General features: G+C 43.6%; 1 protein-coding gene across 1 annotated transcript; it reads right to left on the reverse strand.

Moving 5' to 3' along the window:
- Positions 1-12: 12 nt before the first annotated feature.
- Positions 13-12,306, reverse strand: LOC115192776 (clusterin-like). Its single transcript, XM_029751632.1, has 9 exons — positions 12,206-12,306; positions 8,503-8,633; positions 8,239-8,387; positions 7,911-8,081; positions 7,265-7,712; positions 7,042-7,173; positions 777-1,003; positions 514-689; positions 13-375 (listed from the first exon to the last, which is right to left on the reverse strand). Exons 2-9 carry the CDS (start codon positions 8,591-8,593, stop codon positions 363-365), a joined length of 1,407 nt encoding a protein of 468 aa, XP_029607492.1. The 5' UTR covers positions 8,594-8,633; positions 12,206-12,306; the 3' UTR covers positions 13-362.
- Between the last annotated feature and the right edge of the window lie 523 nt (positions 12,307-12,829).

The raw sequence follows: 12,829 nt of genomic DNA on the forward strand, positions 1-12,829 counted from the left end.
GAGATACAGTGGTGGTGTTTTTGTCAGGTCTCATTTATTTATATTGCACGTTGCTGTGCAGAAGAGCACAAAACTACAAAAGGAACAGTAGCAATTAACATGAAGTGAAAAGCCGTGAGCAGGTTTTACTCAAGGGCAACAGCAGTACAATATTCTTTCTCCTCAAGACAACAGGACATGGTGTGTTTATTTATTGTTCGGTTCTTACAGCAGGACGAGCTCTAGTTACACAGAATATACAATTACTTGTAATAATATGCTCAACAATGATGATAGGTTTCACTTCTATTTCTAGTTGACCGTGAAGTCATCCTGAACATTCTGCTTTGTGTAGTCGTGCACGGTGGGGTGTCCTCCGATTTCTACTTCACCACCCTGGAAAGAAAAAGGTCAATTAAAAATCTAAACCCACTTCAGGACATTTGTCTCCTATCTCACTTTAAAATGTACTTGCTATGAAGCCTGGTGTGATTAGTACGATTATTATTGGTCCAATGACACAGAAGCACTCACACAGTGGTCTGTTTGTAGAGGTCTAGGGCCTGCTGTGCCACCACCTCAGAGAACTTGGGGTCATTCCAGGGGATGTCTCCAGGCACACTGAAGGTCATGGGAGGGTTGTCAAACAACTGGACAGACACATTGGTGTCCCCTGGCTTCTCAGGGTCCTCTGTGTCCTTGGACATGACCTTGGAGGAATTCAAGACGTAAGTCTATTCATAAGACCATGTTACAAAGAAATAGGATACAACGCATTGCAGACTATGGAGTCTCACCGTTTCGATCTTGAAGATTCCATCCTTGTTGTTGGTGTTGTTGGCCAGGGCAGACACCCAGCCAAACTGCTTGCTGAAAAGGTCCAGCAGGGTGGAGGTGTTGGACATCTGCTCCTCAAACTTCCTCAGCTGCTTGCTGTACTCCTGAGTGAACTTCTCTGCCATGGCCAGGGCCTGCTCCAGGTCCTCCTTCAGAGGACCAGCCAGAGGCTTCTTCCCTGAGCAGTCTGGAGGAGAGAACCGCATTTCATGTAATACACAACTCTATAGTCAACAGAGTCACTGGTGTCCCTTTAGCCCTATGTCAGCAACTTTTGGTGTGATGTAATAGCAACTTGTTATACCTATTCGGAAGGCCAAAGTTAGTTTAAGGAGCAGTTCTCTTTCTGTGGGTCTAACCCCAAGAAGGTCTGGAAAACTGTTAAAGACCTGAAGAATAAACCCTCCTCGTAGCTGCCAATGTCCCTTAATGTTGATGTGGTTGTTACTGACATGGAGCCCATGGCTGAGCTCTTTAATCACCACTTCAATAAGTCAGGATTCCTATTTGACTCAGCCATGCCTCATTGCCTGTACAACATTTCCTCATCTCCCACCCCTTCTAATGCGACTAGACCCGATGCTCCTCTTTTTCCCCTGCCCTGCTGCAAAGTTGCTCCTTGCAGGCTGTCGCTGAGTCTAAGCTGCTAAAGGAGCTCCTTAAACTTGACCCCAAAAAAACAGTCAGATGGTTTAGATCCTTTCTTCTTTAAGGTTCCAGCCCCTATTATCGTCAAGCCAATCTCTGACCTTTTTAACCTGTCTCCTCTTTGGGGTGGTTTCCATTGCTTGGAAGGCAGCCACGGTGCGTCCTTTATTTAAAGGCGGAGATCAAGCTGATCCTAAATGTTATAGGCCAATTTCTATTTTTCCCTGTTCATGAGAAATATTTTTGGGGTTTTATGAGGATCCCCATTAGCTGTTGCAAAAGCAGCAGCTACTCTTCCTGCGGTCCACACAAAATATGAAACATGACATAATACAGAACATGAATAGACAGAACAGCGCAAGGACAGAACTACATTGATAGGCACACGTACCCTACATGTCAATACATGCACACAAACTATCTAGGTCAAATAGGGGAGAGGCGTTGTGCCGTGAGGTGTTGCTTTATCTGTTTTTTAAAACCAGGTTTGCTGTTTATTTGAGCAATATGAGATGGAACGGAGATCCATGCAATAATGGCTCTATATAATACTGTACTGTTTCTTGAATTTGATCTGGATTTGGGGACTGTGAAAAGACCCCTGGTGGCGTTTCTGGTGGGGTAAGTGTGTGTGTCAGAGCTGTGTGTAAATTGACTATGCAAACAATTTGGGATTTTCAACACAATGTTTCTTATAAAAAGAAGTGATGCAGTCAGTCTTTCCTCAACTCTTAACCAAGAGAGACTGGCATGCATAGTATTTATATCAGCCCTCTGATTACAATGAAGAGCAAGACATGCCGCTCTGTTCTGAGCCAGCTGCAGCTTAACTACAGTTGAAGTCGGAAGTTTACATACACCTTAGCCAAATACATTTAAACTCAGTTTTTCACAATTCCTGACATTTAATCCGAGTAAAAATTCCCTGTCTTAGGCCAGTTAGGATCACCACTTTATTTTAAGAATGTGAAATGTCAGAATAATAGTAGAGAGAATGATATTTTTCAGCTATTTAACAGTCTGATGGCCTTGAGATAAAAGCTGTTTTTCAGTCTCTCAGTCCCAGCTTTGATGAACCTGTACTGACCTTGCCTTCTGGGTGATAGCGGTGTGAACGGGCAGTGGTTGATGTCCTTGATTATCTTTTTGGCCTTCCTGTGACATCAGGTGTTGTAGGTGTCCTGGAGGGCAGGTAGTTTGCCCCTGGTGATGCGTTGGGCAGACTGTACCACACTCTGGAGAGCCCTGCGATTGCGGGCGGTGCAGTTACTGTTCCTGGCGGTGATACAGCCCGACAGGATGCTCTCAATCGTGCATCTGTAAAAGTTTGTGAGGGTTTTAGGTGCCAAGCCACATTTCTTCAGCCTCCTGAGGTTGAAGAGGCGCTGTTGTGCCTTCTTCACCACACTGTCTGTGTGGGTAGACCATTTCAGTTTGTCAGTGATGTGTACGCCGAGGAACTTGAAGATTTCCACCTTCTCCACTGCGGTCCCGTCAATGTGTATTGTAAGTCCACGATTCATCTCCTTTGTTTTGTTGACGTTGAGTACGAATTTATTTTCGGCACCACACATCCAGGGCCCTCACCTCCTCCCTGTATGCTGTCACGTCATTGTTGGTAATCAAGCCTACTACAGTTGTGTCGTCTGCTAACTTGATAACTGAGTTATAGGCGTTCTTGGCCACACAGTCATGGGTGAACAGGAAGTACAGGAGGGGGCTGAGCATGCACCCTTGTGGGGCCCCAGTGTTGAGGATCAGTGAAGTGGAGGTCTTGTTTCCTCCCTTCACCACCTGGGGGCGGCCCATCAGGAAGTCAAGGACCCAGTTGCACAGGACGGGGTTCAGACCCAGAAACAGAGTATGTTACAATCCCTGATGTCTTTCTGGAAAGAAACCCTCGCCCTGAGCTCGTCAATATTATCATCCAGAGACCGAACATTAGCGAGTAATATACTCCGAAGCGGTGGGTGCTGTGCGCGCCTACTAAGTCGGACTAGAAGACCACTCCGAGTACCTCTACTCCGCCGGCAATGTTTTGGGTCAGCCTCTGGAATCAGTCCAATTGCCCTGGGGGGTGCGAACAAAGGATCCGGTTCGGGAAAGTCGTATTCCTCGTCGTAATGCTGGTAGTGCTGGTAAGTTACCGCCACTGATATCCAATAGTTCTTCCCGGCTGTATGTAATAACACAAAAAAAATTCTGGGCTAATAATGTAAGAAATAATACATAAAAAACAAAATACTGCGAAGTTTCCTAGAAGCTAGAAGCACGGCAGCCCTCTCTGTCGGCGCCATTTCATATGAATAGGCTAGCTGCTATGCCAAATAGCTCCTCAGACCAGTCCTTGGTCGGCAGGATCACTGGACAGAGACTAGCAGTCCCAGCAACTGATGCCAACTGCGTTGCGGGATCCAAACAAAAAAAGGTAGCTAGCTACTAATACACTTTCAAAACAACAATACTGAGCTCCCCCTCGTTCCGCGTTCAAAAGTGTTGGAAAAAGTTGTCAATAATCAACTGACTGGCTTTTTTGATGTTTATAGTATTCTCTCTGATATGCAATCTGGTTTCCACCCGGATATGGATGTGACACTGCAACCTTAAAGGTCATAAATTATGTCACCATTGTCCTTGATTCTAAGCAATGTTGTGTTGCTATTATTTTGACTTGTCCAAAGCTTTTGATACGGTAGACCATTCCATTCTTGTGGGGCAGCTAAGGAGTATTGGTGTTTCAGAGGGGTCTTTGGCCTGGTTTGCTAACTACCTCTCTCAGAGAGTGCAGTGTATAAAGTCAGAACATCTACTGTCTCAGCCACTGCTTGTCACCAAGGGCTCGATCCTAGGCCCCACACTCTTCTCAATTTACATTAACAACATAGCTCGGCAGTAAGCTCTCTCATCCATTTATATGCAGATGATACAGTCTTATACTCTGATTGTTAAACGCTCTACAACAAAGACTTCTTAGTGTCCAACAAGCTTTCTCTGCCCTTAAACTCGTGCTGAACAGCTCCAAAACAAAGGTAATGTGGTTTGGTAAGAAGAATGCCCCTCTCCACCGGTTTGATTACTACCTCTGACTTAGTCACCTCATACAAGTACTTGGGAGTATGGCTAGACGGTACACTGTCCTTCGCTCAGAAAATATCAAAGCTGCAGGCTAAGGTTAAATCTAGACTTGGTTTCCTCTATCACTCCAGCTGCCAAACTAACCCTGATTCAGATGACCATCCTACCCATGCTAGATTACGAAGACCTAATTTATAGATCGGCAGGTAAGGGTGCTCTCGAGCGGCTAGATGTCCTTTACCATTCGGCCATCAGATTTGCCACCAATGCTCCTCATAGGACACATCACCGCACTCTATACTCTTCCGTAAACTAGTAATCTCTGTATACCCATCGCAAGACCCATTGGTTGATGCTTATTTATAGGCCTCATTCTCCCCTATCTGAGATACCTACTGCAGCCCTCATCCTCCACATACAACAACTGTTCTGCCAGTCATATTCTGTTGAAGGTCCCCAAAGCACACACATCCCTGGGTCACTTCTCTTTTCAGTTCGTAACTGGAACGAGCTGCAAAAAAACACTCAAACTGGACAGTTTTATCTCCATCTCTTCATTCAAAGACTCAATCATGGACACTCTTACTGACAGTTGTGGCTGCTTCACATGTGTATTGTTGTCTCTACCTTCTTGCCTTTGTGCTGTTGTCTGTGCCCAATAACGTTTGTACCATGTGTCATGACTGTCCTGTTCGGGTCAGCTTTCCATAGAACACAGTCCTACAGAGATATCTCTCACACCCACCAGAGGGGGGAAATAGGGAGGTGAGGGGTTTTATGACACCTCACGCCCATTGTAAATCTTAAGACAGCAGACAAAATCCTTTGTCCTCTCAGTGTGGAGGTTTGGAATGTGTGAGTGGGCCCTATGGAGAATCTACCTCAGAACAGCAACATGCAATAAATGGACTTTGGGACAATATATTTAATCTGCAAAAATGGTGGTAATAACGATAGATGGAATATGAAAATGAATGTCGTTTTTTTTAATGTTATTAAAAGTTAAATAACGACGTTATAACGAAAACATTGTAACTGGAAGAGTTTTCATAATATGCACATGATGTATACATATTGTACGTTGTGTGGAAAATGTCCAGATCAAAGAGAATGTTTTTTAAAAGTGAACTTTGAAATTAGTTGTCTAAGGTCCGAGTAGTCGCAACCCCAAAACGCAACATGAGGTTGAGGAAGACAAAAGAACCTCTTAACAATGTATGCTACGGATGAGTAGCTGTTTCTAAGAGGGTGAATTCAAGCAGGACCACCCGGTAATTCTATCCAAGGAATCGTGTGTCTACACTGCTTTCATTCCCACACTGGAACCATCTATACATGGCTGATTAGCCGTCCGGAGAAGACCCTTTTTCAGAACAAGGGCAAGGAAACAGACAACTAAGAGAAAGGACACTGACATCGTGTGGACAAGCAGAGACTTACACCCGGTAACGAAATAAGTGCCGCCATCAGAGAAGAGATTTTCAACAAGTAATTACATCATTATATTCTGACCAATAAGAGCAGCAGTTCGGGGCAAGGTGTTAGGGCTAAACTAAGCATAGTTTACAAATGTATCCAAGTGTGCTTTTCTCTCGTGCACTCTCTTTCTCTCTCTTTCTAAATCCCCATTTTGTGTAACATGTGAAACGGGAACCTGTTTCATTGTACACATTTTTAATCAATAGGCTAGACTGTGTGTTTGTGTATGTGTATCTTATGTTATCCTTTAGCATGTTAGTAAATACATTATAAACTCAATTGGTGTCGTACGGAATCATTTAGTGAGACTCGGGTTTGTGCAGATTCACGAATTATGCGACGTTCAGGATGAGACTGTAGAGGAAATTAATTAATTAGCGACTGCTGTAAATCTATATTCTGATATTCTTTGAGTTAATTTGGGAAACGGAAACTCAATAAAAACAAACTTTTCCCATGGTGCCCCAGGTTACTGAGTTAATGATTACCTGATTAATTGAATCACGTAATTATAAACAGTTAATAATTAGATGAACAGCAGTCGTCACAATGAATACAACGTCACAACCCGTTTTGTGCTGCTACCATGCTGTGTTGTCATGTGTTGCTGCCATGCTATGTTGTTGTCTTAGGTCTCTCTTTATGTAGTGTTGTGGTGTCTCTACTGTCATGATGTGTGTTTGTCCTATATTTTTCTTTTTAATCCCATCCCTGTCCTCGCAGGAGGCCTTTTGCCTTTTGGTAGGCCGTCATTGTAAATAAGAATTGGTTCTTAACTGACTTGCCTAGCTAAATGAAGGTTAAATAAAAAAAATACCTGACTCAGCCAAGGCCTGACTTTGTGGTATCGTAGACACTTGAAAGTGTTGCATGATGAATGCTACTCCTTATGATGTGCCAATGATAATTTTACATGTTTTTGTTCGGACCTGTTTTGACCTCTGAGTTATGAATCACCTGGGTTATATGAATGTTGCAGAATTGTGCGAAAGAGAAAATACCCCAAAATCTGATGAGCTTTACCAATATCCTGGATCGCTACGCATTTTTCACACTCTCCTCGCAGTTTAATGCAGCCAGCAGAATTGCGACGTATCTCTCTGCAGGTCATACCGGAAGGCTTTGTCACAACAGCATCCTCATTCACACTCCCCTCTGTGGAAAAAAGAAGCCCAAGATCATTTATGTAAACGTTAACACCATGTTATTGTATAATAACAGTTGTCTAATTAGGACTGAGGTATACCCTCTGAGGGGTTGATGTCAAAGTTAGCGTCTGCGTCCATGACAGGCCCCATGGAGCTGAAGATATTCCGGGCCATGTCCATCATAGGAGAGAACATGTTGTGGAACCCATGGAAGTCTGGGTCCTGCAAAGCGGACCTGACCATACGGGAGTGCACCTCGCTCGCCTCTGCCATCTCTGCTCTCTCATTGGCCCTCTCACTCTGACCCCAGATACTGGGCATGTGGAAGGGGCTGGAAAACATGGGAGGGTTGAGGGAACGCATGTGGTCAAACACCCTCAAGCTGTCCATGAAGATACTGTCCACCCCATCGGCCACGTCGGAGTAACGCTCCTCCAGGTTCTGGAACCTCTGGCTCTGCTCCTGGTCCTCCCTCTCCAGAACATTCATGTTCTCCCCGTTGATCCAGATGGAGAATGGAGAGGTCCTGTTCAGAACCTCCTCCAGCTGAGAGAGAAACAGGAGAAAGCAGCTAGTACAACAGTAACCTATTTTATTTGGAAGGATTGTATAACAATAGCTTAAACACATTGATCAGCTGTCCTGCATGTCTCTGTACGTCTAGCTCACACAACATATTTGAACTACAATTGCAAACCGATGTGGAGATTGATTGATGATAGTTCTGTGTAGTTGAGGCGGTACCTGTCTGCCGATCAGTCCGGCGCCACTGCTGCAGGTCCTGGAGTAGTATTTGATACAGGTGTTCTTCAGACAGGGCTTGCACTCCTCCCACAGAGACTGCATGGTGCCGTTGCACACCTCCTGCTCCTCACTCAGTTTAGTCTCCATCTCCTGAGCTGCCTTCAGAGCATCCTGGGAAACAAACACAGCAACTGAGTCAGTGGTTAAAAAGAACTAGGTGACTATAGCTGATGAATTGAACACAAAATGTAGTGTGATCTTTAACTTATTTTTGTCCAAAACAGTGATGAAAGCTCATGGTATAGTGCGTTGCTCAAATGCACTTTACCGCTTTTTGCTGTTTAGTTTTCTCCAGGGCACTCAGGAACTTATTGTGATCATCTCCAGACCTCTCCATCACTGTCTTCATCTCCTTCACCCCACTGATGGCATTCTCTATCTGCTTGTCCAGGTACTTCACCCCCAGTAGAGAAATCTCTGTAGAGAACAATCGCTCAAAATAAATCTCCACAGCGACTTAAAAATATCCTGCATTATACAGTATACCGCTATTCTGAACAATTTGAAGATATTTAGTTATATGATGGCTTACGGCTTAGATCCTCCTTGGATGGAGGCAGCAGACACTCAGTAGATACCAGAAGCAAAGCAAGGCCCACTAGTGACCCAAAGACTCTCATCATTACTGTTTCTTAGATACCAAGCGACTGATGCAGTACACACCTGAAAAACAGACATGATACAATATAACTGGCAAAACCGAGATTTAAAACATTTATGGGGGAAAACGTCTATGGTAGCTACTTGGGGCTTAGGGTATTTCGGATGTAATCATAACGCCTCTTCTGAAAAGCACTGCAAAATGACCTCATAGTCCAGTGGTTCCCAAACTTTTTATAGTTCCGTACCCCTTCAAACATTTAACCTTCAGCTGCGTACCCCCTCTAGCACCAGGGTCAGCGCACTCTCAAATGTTGTTTTTTTGCCATCATTGTAAGCCTGCCACACACACACTATACGATACATTTATTAAACATAAGAGTGTCAATTATGGTCAGTAAAGAAAACTTTAAGCTCGTCTCTTAATAAAAAAAAAAAAAGTGTCAATACTTTGCCCCTTGATAACCAGCCCACTTCTGTATGTTGCAAAAGTGTTACATGGTCGCTGCCCATATCATTGCATAGTGCAGAAAATGCGCAAGAGTTCAGGGGCCTTGCTTTAACAAAGTTAACCATTTTCACTGTAGTGTCCAAAACGTCTTTCAAGTTGTCAGGCATTCCCTTGGCAGCAAGAGCCTCTCGGTGGATGCTGCAGTGTACCCAAGTGGGGTCGGGAGCAACTGCTTGCACCCGTGTTACCAGTCCACTATGTCTCCCTATCATTGCTTTTACGCCATCAGTACAGATACCAACATATCTTGACCATTTGATATCACAAAGCTGTCCAGTACTTTAAGAATATCCTCTCCTGTTGTCCTGGTTTGCAGAAGAGGGATGTATTCCTTAATTGACCCCCCATAAACGTAACGGACATATAACAGGAGCTGTGCCAGGCCCGCCATGTGTGTTGGCTCATCCAGCTGTAATGCATAGAATTCACTGGCTTGTATGCGAAGCAGTAATTGTTTCAAAACATCTCCTGCCATGTCACTGATGCGTCGTGAAACAGTGTTGTTTGACAAAGGCATTGTCTGTATCGTTTTTTTGGCCTTTTCTCCCAGCATTGTCCCAGCCATATCCGCGGCAGCAGGGAGAATTAAGTCCTCCACAATAGTATGGGGCTCACCATGACTCTTCTAGCTCATTTTAATGGTATCTGTTGCTTTTATACATGTCTTACTACTCGAAAGTCGTCTTAATTCTTGCTAAAAAAACTCCCATGGCTTATTTTTCAAATTGGCATGTTTTGTTTCTAAATGTCTGCGCAAGAGTGAAGGTTTCATCGAGTTGTGAGATAGTACTTTTGCACATATAACACACTGTGGCTGAGGAATGGCACTACTCCCAATATAAGTGAACCCCAAATCAATATATTTCTCATCATATTTGCGCCTCTTCGATGGTCCAACGTCCCTGTCTGTTGTTCGGTGCTTTCCCGGGTAAGGGGGCAGTAGCTTTTCGGCTGCATCGGATTCACAACTGTCAGTGTCCATGCTAGCTGGACTAACAACAAATGTAGAATTACTGATGCTAGCATTGGATATGCTAGTGGAACAGAACAACTTGTGTCGTCGACAGGTGCAGGTGTAGTACTGCTGGTAGTAGCAGTACTAACGTTACCAGTAGAGCTGGTGTGTGTCTCTATGGACGCGGGCCTTACTTTTCTTTAACCATTTATCCTTTTTCGAGTAAACGGAATGAGCAGCAGCTACGTTTGGCTACATACGGACCGTTAGTGGAATTCCCCCGAGAGAGTAACGGTTAATGTGATTGGATGTTAATTATTTGACTAGGCTACCTGTATTTGACATTGTGTTGTTATTTCGCTGAACACTAGATGGTTTCATTTTATTTTTGGAAGTGAAAGGAGGCTACTCAGGCGAGAAAAAAACACCCAAATGTATAGCCCCGTTGGAAAATATAAATAGACTGTTTCAAAATGTGTAAAATAGATGTGAATCACATTTTTATTTGGCGTACCACCGACGGAATTGCGCGTTTGAGAATACCTGTATTACCCCAGTTTGGGAATACCTGTATAGTCCACGTCTGACCTTGGTGTTGTTGTGATGTTGATATTACCCACTAGAGGGTAATGTTGCCTATATAACAAAGACAATACTGTGACACAGCATCATTTGAAACCTTTTCCTTTAATGCTGACATTTGCTGATTTGTTCCAAACGATTAAGTGGGATTATACTGCATTACATCATAGACATTTCTCCTATTGTATACTTTTTAAATTTGATATAAGTATTGACATTATGCTCAAGATAAGCCCTGTGACACAGATACAATGCGGAGATTAGGGGCTGGATTCAACCCTTAGCGCCGAAGAGCAGCGTTGTAGCGCGGTTGAAATGTAAAGGTCATTTTCGATTGAGTCGACATATGCAGCGTTTACTGTGAATGCAGTCTCCTCAAACACAGAAACATTGCCTATAAATTAAAATCACGCTACAACGCTGATCTTCGGCGCTAGAGATTGAATCCACCCCTAGTGGGCGTTTATCTGATAGATATCCCTGTTGGAATAGAACCGAAACAAACACAAATTCTTCTCCACTAATCTCTGTGATTATTCCAGGAAGCCCTATAATCCCTTGTGTATTCAACACGCTCACTGTGCAACTTCCCAGAAAACACTGAATTGTTGGGAAAAAAATAAAGCCCAATGTTTAGATTTGGAAACCATTACACATCCTTCCAATTGTGGTACCAGATATTCAGTTGAAATGTCACCATTGAAGGAAATATCTTGCCATTAAGGGAAATGGCAAGATACAGTCATAATGCTGACATTTTCAGACACAGGACTAGCCTTACATATTTTACAGGTCTGGGTGGATATAAGGGAAAATAATAATGGGAGAAAAAGAAGTCAATTACACGTTCAAACAATGTCCTACTCATAAATAAGGTCCAATAGCACTTGTATGACTTGCAGGAAAAAGTAGAACACCATTAATAGAACCCAGAAGTAGAACCCACATTTCTGCTCAATCAAGCAGATGGACAGAGCTCTGTATTAGAAGGGATTTGCACATTCTAATATACTTCTACAAGGGGAAAAAAATGGGGCTTGAGAACTGCAGTGTCCAGACTTAATTGCTCTCTGCTCTGTCCATCTCACTCAAACATGCCCTGTGCAGCTACAATATCAACACAATAACAGCACTCTAACTCAGGGAGACTTTGTGCCTTTGAGGATGTTGAATTGAATTATCCAATTGTGTAGTCTTTATAGCAAATGCATTGGATAAAGCTTGCAGCCTTAAAATGTTGCGATATACGCAGTACATATCTGGGTCATTCACAGGCAGAGGCAGCAGCAGTTTTGAACAGAGGTCACCCATGAGTAAGAATGAGGAATAACAGTATCATCACTGTGCAGAATTTCTGCAGAATCAAATAGAAACAATATTTATCATAATAAACAACATGGCAAAACATTTGTAGCATCAGCCCCAGGTACAATTCTAAAGACAAATCAAGCATTTCAAGGATACTCCTACTGCAGTTCTGTCTAGCGTAGCAGAAGGCAGCTGTGCACAGGACTGATACCCTGAAGACACACAATATGCATTTTCCTCCCAGCCAGCCGGGCTGCCAGGCAGAAGAGGACCACTCACCTCCCTGTTGATCTTGCCTCTTCAGAGCGGATGAATTGCAGTGAGGCTGTCTTCCGCTAGGTATTTATACAGAACCTAGCGGTGATGTTGACACTGTGACTCAGCCCTGTGGCTTTGGACTTTTCCAGAAGTTGTGTAATTCCCAGTCACAGCTCAGTTCCTGGAGCAGCCAGGAGTGGGCACTGTTGCACCGTGTGTCACTAAGCTCCCTCTGGCTACTCTCTGGCTCCTGGGAGACAATGTAACTAGAGGGAGGATTGTGTCATTTTTGTGGGTCAGTGAACATGGTCTGGGCACATGGAGGAGGGGGCTTTCAAGATGATTGATCCTTATATTATCACACATCTCCATGACTCAGTACATCTACGCATCATTACAAGCACACACATGGATCATCCAAAAGGAGTCAAATTCAAATTATAATGGTAACACCTTGTAGCTCTAATTCAAAACATATCCCTAAACTCCACACTTGGCTCAAACACAACTGTCCCAGGCTCCAGCTTCACTCAAATTCATGACCAAGCACAGGTATGGGAATGTTGATGATGTGTTGCTGCTGAATCCAACAGGTTATAAAAGGGTTCTTTAATGAGCCCTGCAAATGTAAACCTCTTACTTTAT

This window comes from Salmo trutta, chromosome 1, assembly GCF_901001165.1.
Source record: "Salmo trutta chromosome 1, fSalTru1.1, whole genome shotgun sequence".
Classification (NCBI taxonomy): Eukaryota; Metazoa; Chordata; class Actinopteri; order Salmoniformes; family Salmonidae; genus Salmo; species Salmo trutta.